Source organism: Nesoenas mayeri (genome assembly GCF_963082525.1).
Source record: "Nesoenas mayeri genome assembly, chromosome: 8".
Taxonomy (NCBI): Eukaryota; Metazoa; Chordata; class Aves; order Columbiformes; family Columbidae; genus Nesoenas; species Nesoenas mayeri.
Genome location: NC_137554.1, coordinates 31,976,448 through 32,003,545, shown reverse-complemented (window position 1 = coordinate 32,003,545; position 27,098 = coordinate 31,976,448). Strand labels below are relative to the sequence as shown.

General features: G+C 46.2%; 1 protein-coding gene across 4 annotated transcripts in view; it reads right to left on the bottom strand.

The window, feature by feature from the left end:
* RNF220 (ring finger protein 220) overlaps nt 1–27,098 on the bottom strand; it is a gene marked incomplete at its 5' end in the record, with an annotated part of 218,969 nt that overhangs the window by 19,718 nt on the left and 172,153 nt on the right. For all 4 annotated transcript variants that reach the window (XM_080349197.1, XM_080349194.1, XM_080349195.1 and 1 more), the window contains 4 exons: nt 6,621–6,699; nt 8,392–8,447; nt 10,188–10,274; nt 11,281–11,377. In XM_080349197.1, coding sequence (XP_080205323.1) covers nt 6,621–6,699; nt 8,392–8,447; nt 10,188–10,274; nt 11,281–11,377 — 319 coding nt within the window. The remainder of the gene's footprint in view (nt 1–6,620; nt 6,700–8,391; nt 8,448–10,187; nt 10,275–11,280; nt 11,378–27,098) is intronic.

Genomic DNA, 27,098 nt, shown 5'->3' with positions numbered 1-27,098 from the left:
ACTGTGGCCTGAAGGTGGTCTGGGATTATTGGTGGCTTTGGCTGGATGAGCAGGGCACGAAATTATAAAATATCCCTGAAGTGAAAAAGGAATAGCAAATTCCTAGGGTTGAAAGGCGTTCAGAAGATTGGACACGCAGCCTCTGTGCACAATGAAATACCTCCTACTCCCATGGCCCGCATCCAAACGGCCGAAATAAACAGGAAATATCTATGTTACTACAGCAGCATTTGGATTCATCTGCAGCCTTTTAAGGGCTTTACCATGGAGGTGATCTGCTTTCCAGATCTTCCATTCATGACCGCTGATTGGAGGCACCCAAGGGCAGCAGGATAACACATCCTCCAGATAGCTTCCTACAACTGCTGCTGCGCCCTAGAACTTTTACAGAGTCGCTGTTTCCTTTACGGGGAAAGAAAGGATCAGAATTAGCATCATTTAAGGTAATCATGCCTTCAAAAAGAAACATGAGGCTATTAAAGGAGGCCACGGCACTTTTGTATCACATAACCAACTGTGGCCCCAGAGCTGGAAGAGGAAACCAGCAATGCCGAGGTCATGAGCCGGCTATCCGAGGGAAAAGCGGGAACGCTTATGCAACTCAGTGGGGAACAGAAGCTTTTTGAGGATGGGAACCATCAAAAAGGACGAAAGGAGAAGTTAATGGAGAAATGGGATGAAGGGCTTGCAGTGGTGGAGAGCAAGTAAGGTTAGGACCAGCATTGTTGCTGAAGTGAGGGCAAAAAATCAACATGGATATTAAGCTACATTAATTACATTACTTGCTATTGCACCACTGCTGTAAAGGCAGCACTGGGTTCTGTGTCACAGAGGCAGAGAAGATATGAGAGCACAACAAATCCTTCTGTCATTAAGTTCTTTGGGAAATCTCTACCAAGCTCCAAATAGATGCGGCTTAAAACTCCTCCTTGCAGCAGGAAGCTCCCCTCAGCGGTATTGCAACTGTGCACGCAAGTGTAAGAGAAATAATTACAGACTCTACAGTTGTCTCAGGCACGAGTTAATGAGAAGTAGCACCAACTGGGTCTTCTTTTTGATAATACTTCATATTTATACTTACTAACTACAGCCTAAGAAATGCACAAACTACCAAGAGCTGTAATTACAGTAATCCTGTTGTCACAGAGCAGCTGGCACAGCACAAACACTTGGTGAGTCCTGCCACAGATGTCAAAAAGTACCAAAGGAAGCAGTAGCTCCTTCCCAGCAGCGTGTGCAGCCAGGGCTGCGCTTCCACAGACACACGATGGGGCACAACATGAGCCCTCTTCTGCTCTTCAAAGGCACATTTCCATCCAAGCAGGGAACACAGCCTACGTAAAAATAATTGTTACTTTGCTCTTTAGAGTATCTGGGCACTGTAACAAACATTTCATATAAAAAATATATATATATAAATCAGTCCCTGCCTCTTAATTCTTGCAGCATGTGAATAAACAGTCACATCCTCAAAATACTTTCAGAAGGAACACAGCAGGATCTACAATGCTCCACCAGAGACATTGTTAAACACAACAGGCTAATTTCAGGGACGAGCCCTCACTCTGACAAGCCGCTCACAAATCTAAGGGCAGAATTCGTCTGCTAGAAGGCAGCTATTGGTGTTTTACAAGCTAAAGTTTCTTTTACCTATGGAATAACTCCAATATTTCACAGGGAATCATCATCCATCTAACTGAAGTACCCTCTAACGGACCATCAGCCTCATATCCCCTTTGAAATAGCACAGCTGAGCACTTGCTGGGCCACGATTTATTTTTTACCTTCTAAGACATCTTGCTAACTCTATAGCTCAATAGTGACAGTCGAATTTCACACTGCGATAGCCCCCCATCGATTTTTCACTCCCAGGAAGCAACTCTACAAATTAAAGTTAACAGCATTTCTGAAACTAAGAAAAAAAAAGAAAAGAAAAAAAAAAAGGAAAGAAAAGAAGGGGCAGGCGAAGAGACACAAAGGGTAAGATGCCTAAACTGTGCCCCTAACACAGGAATAAAAGTCCTTCCTGAGATTTTCACCAGTTACGGGACAGGGATGCTACTGTCCCCGAAGCTGGCAGCCCCGTCAGCTCTAAAACATCACAGGTTCGACAGACAAAAGAGTTCCTTCCCATATGAAGATGTCAAATATATATCCACAGAAAACTGCCCCAAGGCATGAGAATTAGACCAAACCTCTGGACACAGCTGCAGGGATTCCGCCTCCCGCGGGTCGGAGCCCGTACAGCCCGCCCGCCTTGCCGAGCTGCGTTAAGTGCCAGCCTGGGATGAACCACGACGCTGATACGATTTCAGCTGGCGCGGTGATAACAACGTCTGAGACCATCGCTGGCACGCGCAATTTCTACAGTACAGTTGCATGGGGGAGCAGAATAAAGAACCGCAGCCCAGCAGGCTGCTCTGCGCCGCCACAACGCGGAGGATCGAACAATGCCAAAGTCTCACTTCATAAAGAAATGGAGCCTCTACCCATGTACCCTTCCAACACCGAACTACAATATACCTAACAAGCACATATTACATACTACTGAATTACTGAAAGGAAGGACTAAAACCTAATAAAGACAAGAGATCTGGACACAAGCAGCATTCAGCCCAGCAGCACTTTCTCAGCCTGGCTTTGACAATCCCACACTTCAGTTAAGCTTCCTTCTCAAGTTTCCACGGGCTGATCTAGGACCGGACCCACCAGCCACATCATACTCCCTTGGCAGAGCACAAAGGGTTAGTTCATTTATGACTCAAGATAATTTTTTAATTCTGTCTTTGCGATAGGACATTCACGTCTCCCACCAAAGCCTGTTAATGATGTGATGCTCTGGAGAAGGGCTGGGGAGCGCTTATCCTCTGGTGTGAATTCACAACGGCTTCTGCTTCCCTCCAACACACCAGCTTAAGTGCGGCTCCTTCCCTTTCAGGCCTCTGCTAATCCTCTGGCTTCACACTCGCTCTGCTCCTGTCTCGACCTGTCTGCCCGGGAGGAGGGTCCCTGCGACAGACACCGACACCTCCCCAGCCGCTCTCATACACTTGACTCTGCACAAGGACCCCAACCTAAACTTTATTTCATTTTAACTGATGCTCCCTCCTGTGCTGCCGCGCCAGAGCCCCTCTGGAGCTGATGCTTTCGGAACAACTGGATTGGAAAGAGGTGAGGTGGGAGGGAAGGGGAGGAAAGAGGAGAAAAATAAGACAAATACAATTGCTTTTTGTCTCTAAAACCCTCTTTTTAACCCAACAAGCATCTCATCCAATGAAGCATGATGAGCATGAAGTGTTATATAAAGAAGATAATTATAAAGGGATTTAATGCTTGGCAGGCTTGTATCGCAAGGTTTATAGCAGAGGTAGCATACTCACTTGTCCGGGTTTGCTATTATGCGGGCAGCGCGGCAGGGGCCAAGCGGAATCAGAAACAAGATTTGTTTTACGAAGAAAAAGAGCACAGCCCCCTTCCCACCGAGGATGGCAGCTCCGGTCCCACCTCCTTCCACTTCTGTCCCATCCCTGATTAATGATGTTGTCTGCCTGATTTATGACCCACCCCAACAGATTAGAGTTTCCCTCTTCAACCTCCCCCCGCCTTTCGCCCCCCCAAAAGGCACAGCCACACTCCGCTGGAAATATTAGAGAATTATTAAATAAACATTCATACGTCATGTCTCTTCCCATACTGAGCTCATCGTAGTCAACGCTCAGCGGCCGGGTCCTGTTTGCTTTGGGGCTGACACCAAACAGCTGGAGTGATTCATGGAGAGGCTGGCTACAATGCTCTGTGCCATATATCATGCTCGCAGCGCTCCCTGCCCCGGCGGAGATAAACTGATCAACCACAACGGGCTGGAATGAATTTATGACAACACAAAATTGAGGAAAACAAATGGGAGGTGACCCAGTGGGCCACTAACCCAGACTCTCTCGCTGGCCTGCAATCTAGTCTGGTGGCAGAAAGCAAAATTGAACATTGGCACTCTGAATTAAGATGCTGGCTTTTAACCCCGGGGAACCTCAGTTTCAAAATGGCACCAGACCCTCGCAGGCAGCATCTTGGGAGGGAGCGGGGAGGAAGACTTTTTGCGGAGAAGACGCTTTCTGACATTTTCTGTGTGTGACGGTGCTTTGGCTGAGAGCACCACGTTGACAGAGGAGTTGGGGAAGATGCCTGGGCAATCACGGACTGGCTGCTCTCTCCAAGCAAAGCTGCACCTGGAGTCAAGGTAAAGCAGCATCCGCTGGTTGAGCTGTTTTCGTGGTGGCTGGGGTCTCCAACAGCTCAGCCAGTGCAACGCTCCTTTACCTCTCCTCATGAGCACCCCAGGGTGTCACCCAGACACCTCGTGTTGGTGAGATTAGACAAGCTCAGCAGGGCTGAGACACCCGCAGTGCTGGGAAGGAGAGGTGGGACCAGCACCATGTCTCTCATTACCTGTGGCTCCCATCTGAAGTTCCAACACAGCATAAGGAGCTGGCGACACAGACTCACCCCAAACCCCACCCAGTCGTTCTACACGCAAGAGACTCTTCCACAAAACCCTATGTTAGATTAAATTAACCCGCTCAAGCAAACACCTTCAGCTGTGTGCCAAAAAGAGGACCGCTTGCTGTACTGCATTAACGGATTAAAAAACAAACAAAACCACACCGCTCTCCTTGCCTAGGCTTATTTTTGGACAAGGGGAGAGTGAAGGAACGTCATTCTTAGGAGAGAAGGATCAATACGCGGATCACTGCTAACTCTATTAGCTGCTGCTCTAAACGGAGAGCGCGGCTGACACAGGTGGTAAACCATGTGCTTCTGGACACTTTAAAAAATGCTAATCAGATGCTACACAAGGTTTAACATGTCAATCAATAGCGCTCAGATTTAAAGGTAAAAATTAAAGTTACAAACAATGGAGTAAAGTGATGCTGCCAAAAACTTCCTATAAGCGCCGCCCAAACCAAGAAAAATGAAACCAATTTAGCTCCAGATTAAGAAACAGGAACTAGAGATGAATCAATTTAGCCTGTTGGGCTGGGTCGCCATATATCATGGCTCAGCGGTGGAGTGGGAAGCAGCCAGACAGTGTGAAACCCTTCCCCCTCCTTTCCTGTAGGCTTCTAGCTCTGATCCCTGTTATCAATTAATTTAACAGAATCCCTCTACACAGACAAGCACACAGAGCATTCAGGCTCCTTAAATGGCAGGACAGAAACTATTTATCACACACAAATCTCAAATGAAAGGAGATGAAAAAAAAAAAGCAGCAAGGAATTCTCCACTTGAAACCATCTTGCTTTCTGAACCTTGGTGAAATAAAGCACCTGAAATAAAACCTCTCCCTGCTACTTTCAAAAAATCAGCATTATTGGAAAGACTCAGCAAGACACTTAAGGCTTTTCCCATAATTTCTATTAGGTTTTGTTGACTTTTCACGCCTTTTGTAGAATGGAAGTTTAAGTGCAGCAGAGCAAGGTGTGTGTGCATATACACACACATATACACACACAAATGCACGCTCCCCCCACTTCATAGCGGCGTTAGCATGAGCGTTGTTTGGAAAGGATTCTGGGATCCTTCAAAAGGTGCTACCTAAAGCCTCTTTGATCAGATTATTAAAAGCTATGTCAATTTTATCACTTGAGCTCAAGTGTTCTGGAAAATGTCAAATCCTTTCAGCTCCTGCAGTTTAAAGATTTTCAATAGGAGTGGATCTGGGAGGGCGAGGGCTGCTTGGCTGACAGGCAGGAGGCCCAAAGGGAAACCAAGCAGTGGCTGAGACGGAGGCTGACAGATTAGGGCAGAAGGGACGAGTCCTTGCTACCAAGACAGCATGTAACAGTTGGCTCACTCTACAGACAAAGCTACTCCTGCACTGCCATGTGAGCTCCCAAACTCAGTGGTCCTTGGCCAAATTCTGCTCACTGAGAAGCACTGAAGAGCAGACAGCGCACGTTTGGGACGGGCCAATAAAAAGCCTTGTAAAAAGGAAAGTACCGAGACTGAAAATTGTTGTTAAAGTTTCCTCTGCAGTCACGAGTTTCCTCAGTTAACCCTGACTGCAAACATATGCTTTGCCAGTCAGTCCAATGTGTCAGGAGATCCGAAAATGTGCCTGGGACACCACCTCTCAGGCCAGGACCAGGGGCAGGAAGACAACAAACTATGCTAAAAATAACTTTCCGTAAAGTCAGCTTAACGCTACCACCAGATTTTTTTCTCCATCCCCAACTATCAAGGGACCTAATTCCCAAAATGTAAATTCCATTTGTTTAAAACCTAGAATACAGTGGAAAGTATAGATATATCTATTTATGTATTTTAAAATACGGTAATTTGGAGTGGAGAGGCCACCTGGAGGATGCTCTTAGTTCATTGTCACAGAGTACCTGCCCATACAGATACCTGCGGGAGAACTCCGCACAGGCCCTCTGTGGACACAGCGAGTCAGGACATCATTAGGGCCAAGCCCAGGCTTCACGTTGCAGCACAGCTTCCTTTCTTAGTGGTAAAAGCTTCAAATATGCCTACCCTAAGACTAACACTGCTCCTGGGAAGGCCAGACGGGACACTACAGTTCCAAAACCAAGAAAAACAAAAGCTATCCACTTAACACTCACTTTTCAATGTCACTGTTCTTGCAGGTCTTCTGCATGGTCTCCTGTTTACTGCTTTCACCGTTACTTGTTGAGGGCATTTCTGTTGAGGGAAGAACAAATTAGTAAGAGAACATTTGATCGCTGCAATGAAATGATCTGAGCGAGTTACAGTTAGTGAAGCAGAGGACCCCGATGAGTCATTTTCATGTCATTTCTCGGAAAGAGAGAAAAGGGATCAATGCTATTAATACATGTCCCTGTCTGGCAGGGAGGCCCTCTCTCTGTACAGCACGCTTCTATTATTTGGGGCTAAAGATACTGACTGACCTTTGCAGATGTTCCCGTTGTTTAATTCAGAAAGGTTTGATGCAGCTGCCTTGCCATAGTGTACTTCTAGAAAGGTGGATCTGGAGCAAACCCACTGAGCTCAGACCCTGCTCTCAGTTTCTCCCTTTTTCTGAGACCCCTCAGACACAGACAGGGAGAAAAATATAAGGCAGTAACTAGGTACGACAGAACCGTCTGCTCATAGCTCTCCCATGGCTCCTCCTGTGAGGTACCAGTCAGAGATGAGCCAGATGAACTGTCCTAGGGCCACTCCTGGGCTGTAGGTTCAGCATCATGGCTGAGGTATGAATGAAACAGCTCCCAGCAAGTGCCACCAGGGCTGCTTCCTTGTCCCCTCTGTGGCTGTAGGTACTGAACCTGAACACACCTACAAGCAAGTGCTCTGACATCACAGGAAATAAATGTGATTGCCTATCCCACAGAAGAAAACGCATGCGATAGATATCCTATGTTCTCCATTTTATCATCATGCCCTTGGCAAAACTGGTTCTGCCCACCCCCCCTCCCACTGGCAGGCAGTAATGTCTTGTAGGTGCTTTCAAATGCCCAAAGCATTACAGTAACAGAACAGGGAACAAAATCATTGGGACACATCTCTTCAGGTCGCTGAGCTTCAGTTCCCTTCCTAAGGGAGCCGCGGCAGCACTGCCCAGCTATGGAAACGGATTTGGCATGTACAGCTGGAAAGCGTCAGGTTCTATTATTCTCATATTTCCACTAGGTTGTTGCTTACACTTCCAGTGCTGCTGGCATTAAATAAAAACAACAGCAGTCGAATGGGTTTAACAGTCCCCCACCCCCATTATTGCTATGAGCTTTCAAATAATGCTTGAAAAGGTGTGATTTCACATTCACTTGTTTGCTCTAGAGTCTCAGCTGCAGGTCATGAAGTAGGACAGATCCTAGAGTTCCCATTCAAAAGGTGCAGGTTTCAGAGCTGCAGGATTTTCTTGCCATGCAGAGACCAAAAAAGACAAGACCTACCAAGCAGACCACGGTAAAAGTCTCTAGCACACCCTTTTAAAGAAGGGAAAATTGTATCAGCTGGGGGGAAAACAAAACCAAACGCAAGAGGTGCCTACGTAGTTTAAACCACCAGCAGGTCAAACCCACCATTGCATAGTCAAGCTCTGATGGCTCCCCCTGTGATATAGCACTTTGTCTTTTAGTGGCATGACAGCAAGTCAATCCAATCCCTCTCTCTTCTCACCACACCAGTTAAGGTTGCATTTTTGGAAACTCCCCCAGATACCACTGACTACAGTGAACTGTGCTGTAAAGTTTCAAAAGATAGTGCGATACTATGTGCATGTGTATCTGCTGGTACTGTGCAAGAGCACTTGTAACAATCATTTGCCTCATTACTGGCAATTAGAAAATATGGAATCTATCTATCTGCCCTCCTGTCGCAAACAAATTAATAATTTACATGTTTGACACTCACCATCACTTGCCCATTTGGAAAACTCCGGTGTTATTCGAGTGCTGGGTGTGCCACCACTAGAAGAGAAGAAAGCAGAATGCTAAAGGTTCAATGTGGAAAGTTTTGCTGCTCAGCAGAAGCTCTTCCTCCCACCAATCCACCCACCTTTCTCAATAATTCTATACATCAGTCTAGGCACCAAATGTGAGCAGTTGGCCTGCTGCAGGAGGTGTTGTTGAGCCAGTCCACATCTGCACCAGTGTTCTGCCAACCTGCTCTTCTAGCTGTGAGCTCTGCTGGACCACATGGTGGCTGCAATACCGAGTGAAGGCTTGGGATTCAAACAGCACCTGTGACCTAAGGCTCATTTTGGAATACACAGTTTCAAAGACTGAAACCTTGCTGGTGAACAGAAATCCTCACTGTTGCAACAGCTTCTGCTTTTAAGAGTAACTTTACACCTTCCTAAGCCACATCTTTTCCATCTTGCCATTTGAAGAACAGCAGCATTGAAATACAGACAACCCCCTAACCTTGTCCATTCACTTGCAAGCCAGTAACAGAGACTGTGAGAGAAAGGAACCTTCTGAGCAGGCTGCACACCTCTGACTGTAGAACATTTTAGCTCTATGTGTTAAGACAGTTGTACTGAAAAAGTAACGGAAGCTCACAGCATCAGCTACCCTACTGCATTTCTACAGCAACTTGCCAGAATTTCGGATTGCTTCTACAAGCAACATTACCTCTCCTGTTTGAGATATGGTTAAACTAGTCCAGGAGACAGGCAAGGACCTCACCCAAAAAGCAAAACAGTGTGTTAGGTGCAGCCACACGAAGGAATTGGGTCTCCTGGCCTCAGGTCCTCAGTTGTCTCACCAAGCAGCACCAAGTATCCACAGCCACTGATAAAGGAGATCCCGATATCTTCCTGTTACAGCACTGCTCTCCTGGCTGTGAAGGAGCTTCAGCATCTTTGAGGCCTTGCCTATGGACTAGCACGGCTAGCAAAATACTGAACAGACCAATGGTTTGGATCCAGTGTGGCAAATGCCACTTTTCTATGGAGTGGAACCTAATTTTGAACTAGTGTTTGTGACAGGCTAAGCAGTAAGAAAACTTCATTTCAGTGCTCTATCAATCATTTCAACCTTGACCTCACAGGATCACCCAGTGAAAGAGATAGAGGGGTAATTTAAGCCCTGTTTTATGCAGGGCAGAGGGCTTAGAAAGCAATCCTAGTTTCCTGTTAAGACTCATTTTATTTGCCTGAAATGCTTCCCCAAGTGCCCTGAACGCTGTCTGCCTGCATTCTCCACACATACATGTGGGCAGAGCACGCATCCTGCCCTGACCTGCGCCAGCCCCAGAGCCAAAGGCAGAAGGATTAGTTTGTGTACCCCACAACATGTATCGGCATGCAATGAAATCATATCGCAGGTGTCAGAATCCTAGTGTGCTGAGCAAGATTCGGATGGCATCATGTTATACTGCTATTAAGAGGCCACGTTTCATCATGAAGCAAGATGATGCATAAGGCCTTAGTATAGCACAGTTTCCCCATCACCAGAATTCACCTTCTGCCCAGCGCTGTTCAGGGAAAGGTCGGCACTGGCTGGGTGGTGGGGCGGTGAGGGGAAGGAGAGTGCGCAGGGAGGTTTTATGAGGCTGGATGGGTAGAAATGGAGACCCACCCATCACACTCCACTTCTTTGTAAGTCTCTCTCATTGTGACCCTTGCGCTGAAGTGAACAGGTGTCTTCCACAAATTGAGATTCCCCAGAAGTAATGAAAGCAAATCAGAAAAGCACGGTACTTACTTTAAAACAGCACCTCGGAGCGCCTCCCTCTCTTTGGCTTCACCTGGCTCTTCCCCAGTGCAAGGGATAACGTCTGCCTCTGTGTACCTGAGCACACGGGGTTAAGGAACGTACAGCCTTGCTGCAGACAGTGGAAAGGCTTTTGAGATGGCTGGGACACAGAACAAATTCATTCTACCCGGAAACACCTCAAAAGAGGGGCTGGTATCCATGGAGGGCCTCACTTTTAAATCCTAGACTTGAGTTTTGTTTTAGATGGAAAGAAACAGAAAAGTCTTCTGATAGCAACATGATGCCACAGCCTCTTAGAAGAGGAAAACCAGCTCCTCAAGCTCTGCAAGCCTTACCTGCACAACTCTGGTGTTTCTGTTTGAGATACAGAGATCTTTTTCCAACTAACGGCTGGGCTTTCAGTCTTAAAGGCTGCTACAGATTTCAATAAAATCTAATTCTATAGCTATACATTCCCCCTCATTGTACCCAAGTCAATGTCTGCCTAATACCCTGGCAGGAATTCCTCTCTGACAGCTGCACAGCTGCTGCAGGGCAGCAGTCTGCCCACAGCTGTGTCCAAAGAGCCTGGCTCCCAGACCCAGATGTTCTCAACAACTGCCCTTAACGATAGTTCTGCCCATTAACTGTCTAATGAAAGGAAAAAAATTCAGTCTCTCAGAGCGGCAGGTGGATAGTGCTTGAAATGTTTGCTGCCTGAAAACAAAGGAGTGTCTTGCAGAAAATAAACTCAATTCCTACCCATGAAACAGGAAAAGCCATCCATATGGAAGAAACCTGGATAGAGACAGGAGATTGCTTTGGAAACAGAGTAAATAAACACTAACTTTGCTCTCCTGCAATGTCTCCTACAGACTTCACCCACCGGGTCTGAATTAGTGCTGCATCAACAGAAGGATCTCAAAGGTAGCAACTGAAAATCCCTCCTAGTTCATGTAACATGGGAACTGGAGAAACGGTGCCATTTCCAGTAGGGCTGGACACAGATTATCCACCACCGCCCAGGACAGTGCTATAAGAAAGCCAGCTGAAGATGTAACTCCAACGCTCCCTCTCAGTCACAGCCTTTCAAAAACGATACTGTGGTTTCCCGTATTCAAGTGTGTCGTCCCCATCCACATCCAGGTCAGCGTCACTGTCTGGATTCTCCTTGCCGCTGCACATGATAAACCCAGAACCTGGAAGAAAATAAAACATGTGGATAAGTGTCTGAATAGGAGACAAAGTGCCGGAGATTTCTTAAGGATGGTGGGACAGCACCAGTCTACAGCCCCATAAAAGGTACCATCTCTAAAGACTACACAAGGGCAATTTTCTGCAGACTGCACAGGAAACACTCACACAAATGGATGCTGGATTTTATGCTCTAAAATGCCCCTCAACACTAAAAATGAAACATTCTTGAACTTTTTGCTCTCCACACCAGTTATTTGAAACTTGAAAGCACTTCAAGCATCTCTCAAAGACAGCAAAAAAAACTGAGGCAAAATAGAGAGGACTTATTTTTCACAGAAGTGGTTAACACCCTTAAACTACATTAGTAGCAGGCAAGGGAAGGCCCTGGGAACATTCGGAATTAGTCCTTACTTCAGGCACACAGGGCAGGCAAAGGCTGAAATACAATTAGAAATGTCCTTTGTTTTTTCCCTAAATGCATTTAGTCATGGCTTAGCTTTTTACAATACAAAATGTGCAAGAAAAGCAAACCTCTTTCTAGGAAAAGATCAGGCTCCACAGTCACTAATAGCCATAGACAAGCATTACTTCTCTAAGCAAACTCCAGTACAAGCCAACAAGAGTCATGTGCTTCCAACAAAGGTGGATCAGGCACAAGCCCAGTCCCAATTCCAGCAGGAAGAGACAGTGAACAGTTATAGCCGAGACCGAACCACTTTCTAATAATACATACATTTATTTTGGTTCTTAAGCATTTTGTTGACTGTGTTACTGCTGAACGTAACCAAATCTGCATGCAGGCAAAGATGAACCTTAGCATGGTATTTGCTGCCTAAGATTTATTACTGGAAACTAGGGAAGACATATGTTTACTCTTTACGTGATCTAACACTGGACACGCTCTCTCTTAATTTCCTAGACTGGAAATTAAGCAAAGATCTCTTGAATCTTAGGGTGGTGCAAGATCGTTTGCGTTCAATTCTGCAGCAGATCTAAGCTGTTTGGAGACATAGGCCACATAGATACAAATCAGCTCACTCTGGCTGCCTCCAGTAGGTGTTTTCACTTGGCATCATCCCACTCTCCAGACAGCAGACATGGGCACCTGGCTCACAGAGGGTACCTGCTGCTGCAGCCCAACGGACCTGGCACATCCAGGTGGCTGGTGACCTAAGTGGCCACACCAGGGAGTGCATCCCACTGGCAAACACTGACCGAGTCAGGTAGAGGTAGCCTTGACTTTGCACAAATGCCCCCAAAGTGGGACATTTCTGCACTGTGAACGCGGTTCTACGCGCAGAGGATGAGTTAATGTAGAAGCAGTGAATAGGAGGTGCATGTCTGAAGAACGAGGACATTCCCAAGCGTGAGGGTAGCCCTTTAGTGCTGCAGATGCCTCAGTCTGCTCATCCCACTGGGCTCTCACAAGCTTGTGCTGTCAGCAGCAAACTTGCCCTTTCCCAGACCAGAGGAGTGAGCTGTATTTCTAACACTCTGCATCCATGCAGAGACTGGGGCAAGGTGGTCTCATTTCCAAGGACACCATGCAGACACAGTTCTTTACTGTCGCTCTCTAGAAACTGATGGTCTCGCTGATTCATTAAGCCCCTAATAAAATTTGTTTATATGGATTTGATATTTCTCTTCCCTGAATATAAAGAAGGTCCTTAACGAGTGATAACCGTAGCATGACAACGATTTTAAGACTAACCTTTCCCTACAAGCGTAAACTACCTTTTACTTCAAAGTAATTGCCAGCCTTAATTTTCAGCAGAGGTAACAAAACCAGCATCGACAATGCAGCACACACTGCCTGCGGCAGGTACTGCAGGAGCCATCCTTGCTTGCGAGTCAGCTCTGGGGTGTCACCGGGGTGACCCTCTTCCAGCAGACCCCTTAAAAAGTGTCCCATGTACTGGCTGTACACGTGTCACGAGCTGCCTTCTCTTGCTGCAATGGCTCACCTAGTAAATCTTGAAACCTTCAGTTCATCACAACGTTTGGGAGAAGATTTAGAGGGGTAAGAGAGACCTGTCAAAGAAGCTGGATAGTCTTTCAAAGCTGCCTTAGAAGTCACAGTGGGCAACAGGGCGAGTAATTTACAAGTTTGGCATTTAACCTGCAGTAACACCATCCCCTGCACCTGGCATTGCTTTAGCCCATCACGTCTCAAAGGCCATAAACTTTGGACACACAGGTCTTCATTTTTCTTGTAGCTGTGGGAAACACAAATCATGCAAAGCTGGAACTGTGACTTGGGCAGTCCCAGAGGTGATGTGAACGTTAGCCAGACAATGAATACTGGGAGCAAGTGCCTGGGGGGGGCTGAAAGTGTCCGAAAGAGTCAATGCAAGTGGGACTGCTCCCTGCGTCCCTCTCTCTGCAGGGATGCCAAGCACACATCAAACATGCACCTTTCCATCAATTTTGTTTCCAGGTTTATGGTTAGAGCTTAAGGAAAGAAGATCTGCTTACTGTGATACAATTTACAAATATTGTCACCTTGACTTCAGAATCCTGCTGTCCTTGCTCTCAAAACCTTTGTACTTAAGAAAATCCCTTCTAAGTCTGTAAGGAAAATACTCCACAGATGTTTTGCTGAATCCTGCTCTATAACAGGAACCAGTGCATTCCCAACAGAGTACTACCCCCCTACACAGGGAGGGTACAGAGGAAGTGTTTGGACACTGTGTATTAGGATGATGGATACACACTGGGATGATCTGATACAGCATTTCAGTCAGAGGGGAGGGCACAGCAGAGAAGTTCATAGGTTAAGATGTGGGGCAGGAGAAGGGCAAATGTTCTTTTCTGATCAAACAAGGACTCCCAGGCCAGGGCCTAAAGGACATTGTAACAAGGTGATCCAGCTCTCAGATTTTCACCAAATATGGATTTCAGTGGTTTTTTTTTGTTTGTTTTTGGAACATGACCAAGCGCAATCCATTGCAAAATGGTAAAAAAATAGAAGGATTCAGAAACTGTATGCTAAAGTAACCTCTGTGTACCCAGGAAAGATGCTGAATATAAGCTGCGCTATCAGTTTTAGGACTTCAGAGGCTGCTTTAAAGAAAAAAAAAAAAAAAGAGAAAAATAAAAACCACAAAATATGTTGTGAATGAATGTGAATGAAAAGGTCTGTAGATCCCACTGTACTGCCACTGCATGCAAGAGAACACAGAAGAACAGGACACAAAGCTTGGCCCAGCAAAGCTTGGCCCAGCATCACCTGTGGAGGCACCAGCATCCCAACGTCCTTTCATCTGCAGCAGGGCTGGATTTTGAGGCCGTGGTTTGGAGCCACAATTTCGACCTGACCTTCCTTGTCTAACTTCCTGAGGTTGCTTCTGTGCACAAAGCCAGTGAAAACACCCACGCAGCTGTTCAAATATTTGACGTCTGAACTGCTTGACATTATTCATTCATCTCAGGCTCATTCAAACCAGATTTCTGGACAAGTGCTGTTATAAATGGATTAAGAGGACCACTAAATGCAAGGAAGGCCTGATAGGATCACACCTGCTTCTCACTAACTCAGCCCAAGTGTGAAGAGGGCTCACAACTTCCAGCTCCTGCCAGCAGCGTCTGCTGCCATCCAGGAGCAAGGAAAATATGAAATGGAGCGCAGAGGGCATTGAGTAGAATAAAATGACCTTTGTGATGATGTTGATTTGGACATGCTAGAGGAGAATGGGAGTTTCCAGAAGACCACCTACACTACACTTGGACGATGTGCAATGCAATAGCAGGCGCTGGGAATGGGGAAGAGTTCCTCCAGCACGGTTTGGCTTCTGAAGGTCGCGCAGTAATTCACGGCCATCAGCAACGCTGCCTGGAGTGGAGCTCTAGTGCCAGTGCCACCACCCAGAGGTCAATGCTCAGGACCAGAACTTCATCCCAATGTGTTAATAAAGGGAAATATGACAAGTGAGTGTTAAGTTGTGACTCTGACCTAGGAATTCACAATCCTTGAGACTGGTATTCATTCACAGGAGCAGCTGTGAGTCTTACAAGGAGAGTCACCTAAGGCCTGAAGAACATAATACCACATGTGAATTTGAAAATGCTGCTTTCAGATGAAAAAACAACAAACCAAAATGTAGACTCTTCTATATCTTTCCTCTTCACTGTTGAAGAATTTTTTGCTCTCACTGTGCATTTGGTAGGAGGCAACTACTTGTCATACACTGCCAGTCCTGATATAATTAGCCTCTCGATGCTAAAGCAGAACAATTCTCTGACAGTCTTAATCCCAGCTGCCTCCTTAAGGTCCAGACAAATAGGAGCGAGCAGGCAGGTCAGGTGCTGGGGCCATTAAGCAGAGAAAAAACAAAGTTACAGCTCTGTCTCCAATCCCCATTGCTCTTGTAGCCAGGTGCTCTGACAAGCAATTCCAGCACTGGTATTGAGTGGCACCTCTATAAACCCTGTGACAGTTTGGGAGACAAACTCCCCCATCAATCAGAGTGTACCTATCAAGATCACTTACCCAGAGCGCCCGCCACCCTCCAGCACTCTGGACGCAGCTTTCCTTGGGCTGGCCTCGGAGCAGCCTGCATGAGCACCAATTCAAGCTAGTTTCTGAAAAATTTAGGTACTCTACAGAGACAGCAATGTTTCTGAAGCAAAGCAGAGCTCTGAAAAGCAGGAAAAAATCATGCCTCCTGGCCACTGCCAGGCTGCAGGAATCAGCTGAGCTTGAAGGAGACTGGAAAACACCTCCCACTTTCTTCCGTGTGCCTGTTGGTAATGGCTGGAGACAAATTTAATCTGAAACATTCTTCACCTTCATTCTATAACTTGGGTTTCTCCTAAGCTGACCCCTATGCCTAAGCATCCTCTCTGACCTCTGTGCTGCTTCTTAAATCTCACTTGCTTTGTGCAATCCCCTGGTGACCGGTCATCTCAACACCTCTCAAGTGAACAGTGGCTCAAGCTAAGATCGAGAGTCATTAACAGGATATATCAGCAGATTCACAGAACAGATAAAAGGGCCTCGCATCTAAGTCCCTCCTTTCCTCCATCACACTCAGTGGCAGATGGTCAAAGTCACAACATATGCTGGTTCAGGTGCTGCAGCAGAGCTGGCTCCGGCTCACACACACACCAGTCTCAGGAACAGGCAGGTCAGACAAGTGAACCAGGGCAGACCCAACCAACCACAGCCAAATTTCACCAGCACAGGCAGGAAAACACAGACCCACTGTGCCCCATCTCTCCTCCTCAGCTACTATATAGGCAGATAACTCAGTTTTTGGGGGTAGCTGTTCTGTATACATTTAATTATCACTCCAAGTAAGACCGAAGAACAAAACTAAGATGTTAGTACTATTATATATGTTAATTACATTTTATGTGTTAAATATTGGTATGTATTTATTATATGTCAGTATTATTAGCATACTTATTATGAATGCAGCTACTAGATGCTGCTCATGCAGAGGATAAAACTGATCTGTATAACTAGTGTTTCTGCTGCTTGACCCCCAAGGAAGGTGGGGGTACGTCAAATCTATATCAGAAATAGTCTAGAAATCCAGAATTTTGTGCAAGTTTGGTACGTGGGTCTAAATCTAAATCTAAATGCAAATCCATCTCTGGGGCACGCAGCTCTACTGGGGTCTGTTTTGGCTGGGAAGAGCCATTCATTCTGCTTGCAGGTAATCTACACGCATTCAGGAAAGAAGAAGAAAAGCCTCCTGTAAATCTCCAAAACTGTAGCCTTTGCTAATTACACTCCTTGCAGTAACCCCCTTCTGCACAACCTCCCTTTCCAGCACGTTCACTCTATTTTCTTAACGAAATGTCACTCGTTGGCTTCTCGGAGAGTAAAAACAATGAAGGCAATAAAAGTAGTTTATGCAGACACACGGCCAGGCCTCACACACACTTCCCGAGAATGGCTCTAAACTGGGTTCATTTCATCAGCTGCCGAAGTATCCCAAACTAGTACTAAGGGGACAAGATGGCACAGATACCATTTGATTTTAAAAGGCAGTTGGAAAGAGAGAGAAAGCCATTAGAGCTTCTTGAGAACAGGAGGAAGGCAGAGATGAAGCCATCCTGAACAGCGGTCTTTCCGCAGATCCGTAACACTTCCCCAGCCATATTTTTGGATAGCGGAATTGTACCATTTCTTCCTAGCACAAACGGATATAGTTATTCTGGTTACAGTTATTCTGGTTACAGTTATTCTGGTTACAGTTATTCTGGTGACTTTCCCAGCCTGTTGCAGGAAAAATGACGTTCAGAGGCCATGAAAAGCTGCTTGCAGGATGAGGTTTTCATTTCTCTGGAGCCAGATCCATTTCAAGAAAAACAGTGATTTACCTGGAAAACTGACACCCAACTGTGTCATTACAGCGCACACCTGAAATAGCAGACGCATCCATCTGATGCTGCCTATTAGCTCCCATGGAGGCACAAACGGGCTGCCAGAGAGCTGACTGCTTACCAGCGTCTCGGACGCTTACTGTGATCTTTGCTAACAGATCAGAGGAACAGCTGCCTTTAAAGAAAGGGTCATATAATTTTACGACCATTAACATCATTTCACAGCAGCGTGCTGAACAAAGGGCAGGAGAGCTCCGCTGTACAGGATAAGAGCCAGCTGCCGCAAGGCTCGGGGAAGATGCTTCCCCACCCCTCGTGGCAACGAAGAGTATTCCAGAGACTTCTTTTACGCCTCCCCGTTACACATCAGCTGCAGATTGTGGCTGCAAAGGGAAAATAAACCACGCTCAGACTAAAGGTCTGATGTGCTGTGGCTGTTTGCACATTCCAGAACCTCACGCCGGTGTGGTGCACTAAGGGGAAAACAGTCTCACGTCTGTCTCAAAGGCTGCTCTTCAAAACCCAGAGCTGAAGTACAAAAGCAGCAGCAACAGCCACGGTCTTTGCAGCTACGGCTCGTTTTCCACAGTCAGGGAAACGTGGATCTGAAAGCTTTTGTTCCCCTGGGGAGAGGGTGGAAACAAACAAAAAAAGGAAGAGGGAGAATTAAAGTAATCTTGAATCACTAAGCAGATTCACATCACTGGATCAATAAGCACCACTGACAGGGATCACAGGAATGTCGCAACTTTGCCAATAATAAAGCAGCACAGCAGAGCTTGGAGGATGACTTTTCTAAGGCAGCCGAGCATGAAGCAGCAAGGCTGGGGAACAGCTGAGAGCGACACCGCAGCGTACAGCCGGCCACCGCCAGCAGTTTGCTTTAAATAATGATGAACACAGAGATTGTATTCGTGGGAGGAAGGCAGCCAAGGACTGGAAAAATCAAGGGCTACATTTCATGGGCCAAACCCATATGTTCTTCCCCCCCAAACTAATTCTTTTCTAGGCTGCAAAGAAGAAAGAAAAATCAGTGCTAATTTAATCAATTGATCAGCCTATTGATTGAAAAACTGGAGCTGCTAGTTAGCCATGTGCTGTAATGCCCTCAACTCTGAAACCACAAAACACATCATTGATTTCTTCACTTCCAGCTCCAAAACAAGAAATAAAGCTGGGCTTTCAGCAGGAAAGCAACTTCCTCGTCCGGGGAAAAGATGCAAGCAAAGAAGAAGAGAGCCCAGGCAACAGGGACAGCCGCATCTTGCGAGGTTCAAACTGAAATTAGTTACAGATGCAGTCACGGTGTCTTGTGTAAACTCTATCGATTGGGTGGCTGACAGTCCTGGGAGCCTCCATACGAGGACAATCAATCCGGCTGCAGTGTCACCTGCCACTTTGCTGAACAGTTGACAATGCAATTATCCAGTGTGGAGGCAGGGAGTTGGCGTGTGTCAAACGCAGTTAGCCACTTTCCGGGCACTACTCGATAACGCGTTTCACCGCTGAGTGTAAGAGACGACACGCGGAGACAGGAGCTGTTTAGAGCCATTGAGACCCGCGTTCCCTTTTCCTTTAGAAAAAAATCTCACTGCCCCTGACTTAACAACTGTATTCTAAAATGCTATTAAAATCACGTCACTCAACTATCAGGTGCTTAAGGCTGGAGTTTGACCTGAGTGGCCAAGTAGTATGTTGCAGTTCTAGCAAAACTGAAGATATTTGAAGAATTAAAATGACTGGCTTAAAGCGTGGGACTTTCAAACCCAAAGCAGACAGGCTACTAGAAGAATACATTGCAGAGAGCAGCTAAGCAAGTGCAGCAGATGGGAGTGGAAGATCTTACGCTGCATGTCTGAGATGTAGGAAAATTGAAGTTTAAAGGGATGCTGTCAACTTGAAACCCAGTCAATTTTAAAAAATTGAGCAGTTTCAGGTGCTCTACCTGCTCCCGTACTCCCCCTGCCAATTTTCACGCTGTTACAACTGCTTTTTCTGTTTGCTTTTTAATTACTTTCTTTTCCTCCTTCCTCTGTTGCTGGGTGACAGAGATCCCTTCTCCTCCTCCAAGTACGACCCACGATACTGTCAAATGGAGAGAATTCCCCTTCTTCCCACAGAAAATCTTTTCCTGGTTAGAGTAACTGTCGGCATTAAGTAAATCAAACAGCAAGGTTTAGTTGATTGTGCTCCTTTCAGCTAATGCGTTCTGGCAGTTTGAGCACAAAAATTAGCTTCTTACATTTTTGCATGTGTTCAAGTTAACAAAAATGTACGTACCAACAATCATGACTTTTCACAGCTATAAGCACCAATTTATTTTTTTTCAGTTAAAGTGATTTTGACTTTGCGGAGTCCCATTGATTGCTTTGTGTTCCAAAATGAAGAAAACCCTGTTTCCTGAAGCATTATATGACTTTAAACACAGATGATATAGAGCATCAGTTACATGGTGGGTCATGCTGGCTTTTGTATGTAAGGCAGGAATTCTGAATTGTTTTCCTTTTAGATCGCATACTATTCTCATCTGCTTTTCCTGCTCGCTAAAGTCAAATTCTGATATTAATACACAGCACAATACCCAAGAGACATTTTTTAGCCACACAATCCCTCAAACTCTACAAGTGGACACAAACTCTGGAGAAATCGTCAGGTACAGCCCATCTGATTATTGTATACACCACTATGTAAGCAGATCTGCTGGCATTTTTAGGTCAAGTATTACCTTACGGACAAGGACTTGCTCTCAAAGGAGAGAGGTGTGAGCATTAAGGAGCGGCTGGGCTACTCCACCAGACCAGTACAAAGCATCATCCTTCAGCGACGGAGGAATTACCAGGATTACCACCGTTTTACACAAGAGCTGAGGTAAGGCATACGAGTGCTCTGGGACTCAGCAGCCCTCTAAAGGGGGAATAAGGCACAGAACAAGCACTTGAGAAACATGAGATGTATGCATCTCGCCCACTTGGAAGCTTACAGCAGGTATGAGTGACCAGATGAAGGTAGCAAACCAAATACAGGAAGGCTAAAATACCACAATGGAGAGGCTGAGAAGGATGCTCAGAGGTATAGACGCACTCACCCTAGAGACTCGGCAACGAGGGACGCTGACACGGGATGTGACAGAGAAAGGCACTGAACTGAGCTCTTGCTAAGTGGGAGGAAGATTAAGAATTTCATTATGGCAAAGATTCCCTATACTCTTACCACAGACAGCTCTTGCATCCAAGCTGAAGTTTGCTTTAGCCTGCCAGGGTAAGACGAATGAATGAATTCTGACTCTTCTACGCAGAAATGGGGAAGATGATTCTAGTTACTAGACCATTCTTCCAAAAGGCCTGAATATGCCAGCAACATCATCTATTTCCCACACGGTCTCTTAGAAGAAGTCACACTTTTACTGTTCAGGTCAAATTCTTTTGCTAAATTTGAGTAGGTCATTTTATACCCTCTTACTAGTCTGATCTTAAATGCAGCCCAGCCTGAACAACCTGGTGTGGAAAAATGGAAAGTCTCCTTGCCTCTTGAAGCTTTCCTGTATGTCTCAGTATATTTTATCTGAAAGAGGCCACAAATGGCTTCTGGGTGAGATTCTAGAGCAAGACTTTTAAGCTCTGTCACCAGCTTTCCTAACATCCTTGTGACATTAGAGAAGATGCTTCTTCGTGCTTCAGTTTGCACATACATGTCAAATGCAGATTTTGCAGAGTTCTGTTGTAGACTTTGATTGTAAAATTGCACTGAGAAGCACAACTGAGTTTTCCTCCTCTGTTTGGAGCTTTAAGCCAGGCAGTTACCAGGCACGAGCAAAGTCACTGTGCACACAAACACCTGCTGCTGAGGCAGGAGAACTGAAAAGGATCTACATAGATTTTGAGGACAGGACTTCACGTTTGACAGCATGTTTCTAATGTTTTATGTATTGAGAAGCGGAACAAATTGGAGGAGCACACAGCTACTGCCCCAATGCTTCAGTTCTGGGCCCTCAGTTCCAGCAGGACAGGGAACTGCTGGAGAGAGTCCAGTGCAGGGCAACAAAGATGCTGAAGGGAGTGAAGCATCTCCCGTGTGAGGAAAGGCTGAGGGAGCTGGGGCTCTGGAGCTGGACAAGAGGAGACTGAGGGGTGACCATATTAATGTTTACAAATATATAAAGGGTGAGTGTCAGGAGGATGGAGCCAGGCTCTTCTCGGTGACAATCAATGGTAGGACAAAGGGTAATGGGTTCAAACTGGAACACAAGAGGTTTCACTTAAATTTGAGAAGAAACTTGTTCCTGGTGAGGGTGGCAGAGCCTGGCCCAGGCTGCCCAGGGGGGTTGTGGAGTCTCCTTCTGTGCAGACATTCCAACCCGCCTGGACACCTTCCTGTGTAACCTCATCTGGGTGTTCCTGCTCCATGGGGGGATTGCACTGGATGAGCTTTCCAGGTCCCTTCCAACCCCTGACATTCTGGGATTCTGTGTGTGATTCTTTCTTGGGCAACTGACCCATGCTAGACAAAGGCTGGCCTACAAGATCTGCTCCAACCGAAGCATATCTTGATTCTGCAGGGACAGAAAGCCAACAGTGGGACTGCAGCCAGCTGCTGGAAACTTTCAGTCATTTGAATATAGTCTCACTTTCCAGGCAGCTGCCTTAATTGTACATGACATGAGATCCAATGCAAATGGGCACCCAAGGATAACTGTAGTTTGTTACAGCTCATAAGGCTTTACCAAGTCTCCCTATGCACATGCTAAGTTGTACTGTTCTTTTCCCTTGACTAACAAACGGATACAGGCCCTTTGCTGGCCTGGGAGGAGGGCAGCATGGAGAAATAAAGAGAAACTTCGGAGTTCAGTGATCTCGTTCTTCGAGAGTATTGCAATCTATCAGACAGATCCTTGTCATGTCGATCTTTCTCAGAAAGTATCTTTTCCTGAAAATGCCCTGCTTACCATTTTACCATTTTCAAAGTCTTTCTCTCTTCTGTGTTATTTTTGATGCAACTGATCTGCTGAAGTAAAAGAAGCCCAGAAGAGCACTGGTGACCAGCTTGCTACTGTGCCTGGAGGAAGCGTTTTGGTGGGGGAGCCGGAGGGGAGAAGAAGACGGGGTGGGTGGAAGAACTAAACTACAATTCTTCAATTCTTTCATATCTAAAGAGGACAGCAATCTCTGTTCTATCAGATCGCGCGGTTCATGCTTTAAATGGTACTTGCTGCTAGCTTGCTTTCCCTGTCTCCGTCTCTCTCCCTTTGAAGCAGACTGGACAGCTTCCTCAAGCTGGCGTTATCACTCCCTCTAACCACTCTTGGCAGGCAATCTAATTCCCCCTGAAAAGGTCACCGCCATTTTAACTGCCTTTCAATCACATTAAGCACGCTGCCGCTCGTGCTCAGAGCACTGCGCCTGCAGCTCTCCTGACCGAGGCGCGATCGATAAACTGACATCCCGTCCCCGCGCCCCATCTCCCCAACCGCCCCATCCGCTGCTCGCCCCCTTCCCCTCTCCTGGACAAGCCACCTTCCCAAAACAGACTGCGAGAGATGAAGTGACAAAAACCTCTCCTCAAATGTGAGGCAGCAGAAGGGAGCCGCCAACCTGGCATTTACTAATCTTTGTCCCATCTGCTAAGAAACAGAAGGGTGCGAGCGGCACCCCCCCTGCCTTCGCTAGACCTACAGAGGCAGCGACTTCACAGGACAGTTTGCTTAGGCACCGGTCCAGACACCTTTGAAGCTGTGTTACAAAGAACAAGCCTCCCTCAAGCTTCCCTCAATGCAATCATTACCGTTATCTCTCCCCCTATGCTGCTTTTTTTTTTGCAGTTACGAGTTATGTGTTCCACCCATCGATCCCTGTGTAAGACACTGTTTTAAGTCCTCTTGCCTTTTGACTGTGCTAAGCCGTTTAAGAGATGACAGCGGCTTCTATCAGTGCGAAGCTGATGTGATTCTTTTCAGATAAAGCACTTTTTTTCACTCTCCCCCTCCCTTTCCCTTCTTTCAAGTAAGAGACACACACACAAAAAGAGTCACTGAATCTTTCAAAGAAAAAAAACCCTTTTGAACTTCCCTCAGGAATTCTTTAAAGGGATAACCTTACAGTGTAAACACCGAGGGTAACGCGCATCCATTCTGGAGAGGGAACAGAAGAATTGCTACAGATACGCTGAGTGGTGAAAAACACAAAACAAAACCATCAGACAGGGAGCCACTTGATGCTTTCACTGGTGAAGCCTTGTTGGCTTCCTAAACACAGAAACTCATTAGACAAAGACGGCACGAAATAAGCCCCTGCAACAAAGAACTTCAGAAAGGGATGATGCAGAGATGTGGGGATAGAAGGTTACTGAATGTTCAGGTATTTCTAGAGAAATTAGAGTCTTGTGACACTGTTCTGAGATAGGGGAATATTTGATTATTACATCTGTACAGCTTTTCACTTGGAAGCACAAGCTTGATTTAAACAGTGCTTGGTATTTCATGTTGGTAACCTTCTGCACCCATCCCAAAGAAAAGCAAGATCTCTCCTGCTAAAAACCCCTACTTCAAGCAGGACCTCTGCTGAAACAAAGTTATTCCAAATCCTATATATTAATAACTGCTGATAATCTTCATTTACACCCTGCATTCCTCCAGTTTTGGAAAAGCAAATTACATGATAGCAAATGATGCTTTAAGAAGCTAGGAGGACATTTGGAAGTACCAAATAACTCCCAACTGAATGCCTTCAGCAGACCAAATAGCTTCAGAGACAACATACTGATGCCAGCACGTCTCAGTGATGTCACACTCCTACCTGCTGCCATCTCCTGTTCTTTCCACCTGCTGCATCAAGTATGCCAAGCTGTGCTGGCCAAGGTGTGTTCTGGCTCTGCCGCACTAGACCCGAATAGGGATTTGCAGCTGCAGCACCAACACAAAAGACAAGAACTTCCACCTTCTAAGACAGATGAGAGGAACAAGTCATTCCCACAGCACTGTGGATGCAAGAAAGCTTCATCCTAGGAACGACACAGGTGAGTGTTTCAGCCTGTGACAGCTCCCAAGTATTAGACCACCTTCCAGAAAACCTGAGCTGGGCTGTTCATTTCTCTGACCTTTCTGTTTTCAAGAAGAAAAAGCCCAAGATCTCCCAGCCTCCTCCCACCTGAGAACCTGGCAGGATCTGCCATAGAATTAGCAAACAATTTCCTCAGCTTGAGAGTGATATGAACTTGGTCCATTAACCCAAAATGATAAAAAGAAGCAGTCAGGACCTGCGTTAAGTTTGAGCCACTTCTGTAATGCTGCCCAATGGTCTGATGGACTCATGCAATACACGCTGGCCACAGCGTCCTGCTCCCCCTTCACCTGCCTGTGACATCTCCTCAAAGCAACACACCATTAAAACCAAAATTAATGAGACATACAGACATCTATTTTCCCCTCCGGTTTTATGTATCTCCCCATGTCATCTCTTTAGACACTGGTGACATCCCTGTAGCCTGGCAAAGGCTGTCTGGCATTATAAAAGGCCTTCGATTTCCACATCGCTGCTACTTCTCAGCAAAGGGAACAGAGCCAAACACAAAGCCTCGGGTGACGGGGGTTAATTAGGGCCTTGCCAACTCCAGACAAAGCAGCTTTAAGCATTAGAAAGCATCTCCACAACGTTGTGCTGTGCTTCAGGGCTGTAAATTAAGAATTCTGTCCCTAAAACAAGGCAAGAGCCAACACTGGCAGAAAAAGGGAAAAGACAGTCACCATGAGGTTACCTGAGAGTGCACAGAGCAGGTCTGACTGATGGAGACCTCTGAGTGCCAGCAGTCAGAGACAAGAATCACAAAAGGGAGCATGAAAAAGCCTAACTTGCTTAAAAAGAGATAAACTCAGCCAACTATGGGATATCATTCCACCTTTGCTCTGGCTTCCCAAATTCCACAGAAACTTCTTGCACAGAGCAGGTAGATTTATCTGGTCATCTCAAAACAGAAGGTATAAAGTTGGTGGCAAAAAGTTTATCTGTTTAGGGAAGGGGACACCTCTCCACAGGAGCGTGGCAGCTGCTGAATCCAGCTGCCAGCAGATGTGTGCTCCAGGGAGAAACGCATGTGCCAGGTGGAGTCACTTCAGCAGTGGCTCTGTCACCAAAAGCTGCACAGAGGATGCTCCTCACTAGAGATGCTACAGGGAGGTTCCTGTGCTTGTGAGCACAGACACCTTTCATGCAGCACCACACGGGGTGCAGCCTAATTCAAAAGCCTTCCCATCAGGGTAATTATGGCAAGTTTTAGAACTGCATCTGGTTGTGCTCTACTGTTCTCCTAGTCTTGTGTTCCTTTGCTGGATCCGTTCATGCAACTGAGCACTCCTGAAGGTGTCAGGAAGGTCTCAAAAAGGAAAGAAGGACCCTGAAATATGGAAGCATAGCTATTTCTAAGTAAGAAACACAGAAGTAACTGTCCATGCCTGTGCAGCCTAATATCAGATGTTACAGCCCTGACTGTTGCTAGAATCTGTCTAACCTCTGATGAAGGAAAGCAGTTCATTTATATAACACAAACTAACACATTTGAGAATTTCTTAAGAAAAAAAATGTGACAAGGAGTACTTTGCATTTACACAACCTTATCAGATCAATTACACACATTTTGCCCCCTGAAGCCTCATTCAAAATACAGTCTCCACAAGACTAAAGCAGCATGAGAGGCTCAGACCACACATCAGTGAGTTAACTCAAAACCAACCAGGAATGTCAGCCAGGTGGAGACAGCACAATGTCCACACCAAAGGAAGCAGAAGGTTGTGCTGTCCTCAAACTCAGGTGTTTGGTGGGCCCCTCAGTTCAGGAAAGATACTGAAGTGCTGGAGCGGGTCCAGAGAAGAGCAACAAGACTGGGGAAGGGACTTGAACACAAGCCCTATGGGGAGAGGCTGAGGGAGCTGGGCTTGTTTAGTCTAGAGAAGAGGAGGCTTAGAGGTGAGCTCAGCACTCTCTAGAACTACCTGAAGGGCAGTTCTAGCCAGGTGGGGATTGGGCTCTTCTCCCAGGCATCAGCAATAGGACAAGGGGCCATGGGCTTCAACTCTGCCAGGGGAAATTTAGGCTGGATATTAGAAAGCAATTCTGTGCAGAGAGAGTGGTCAGGCATTGGAATGGCTGCCCAGGGAGGTGCTGGACTCACCGGCCCTGAAGGTTTTTAAACTGAGACTGGACATGGCACTTAGTGCCATGATCTAGTCAATGGACTGGAGTTGGACCAAGGGTTGGACTTGATGATCTCTGAGGGCTTTTCCAACCCAGTCGATTCTGTGATTCTGTGAAATTATGCATGCACAAAAAAAAATGGGCAGAAATCAGCTGAGCAGCTTTTTCTCATCAGGACTAGCAGTGACAACAACAGAGGCACACAGACATC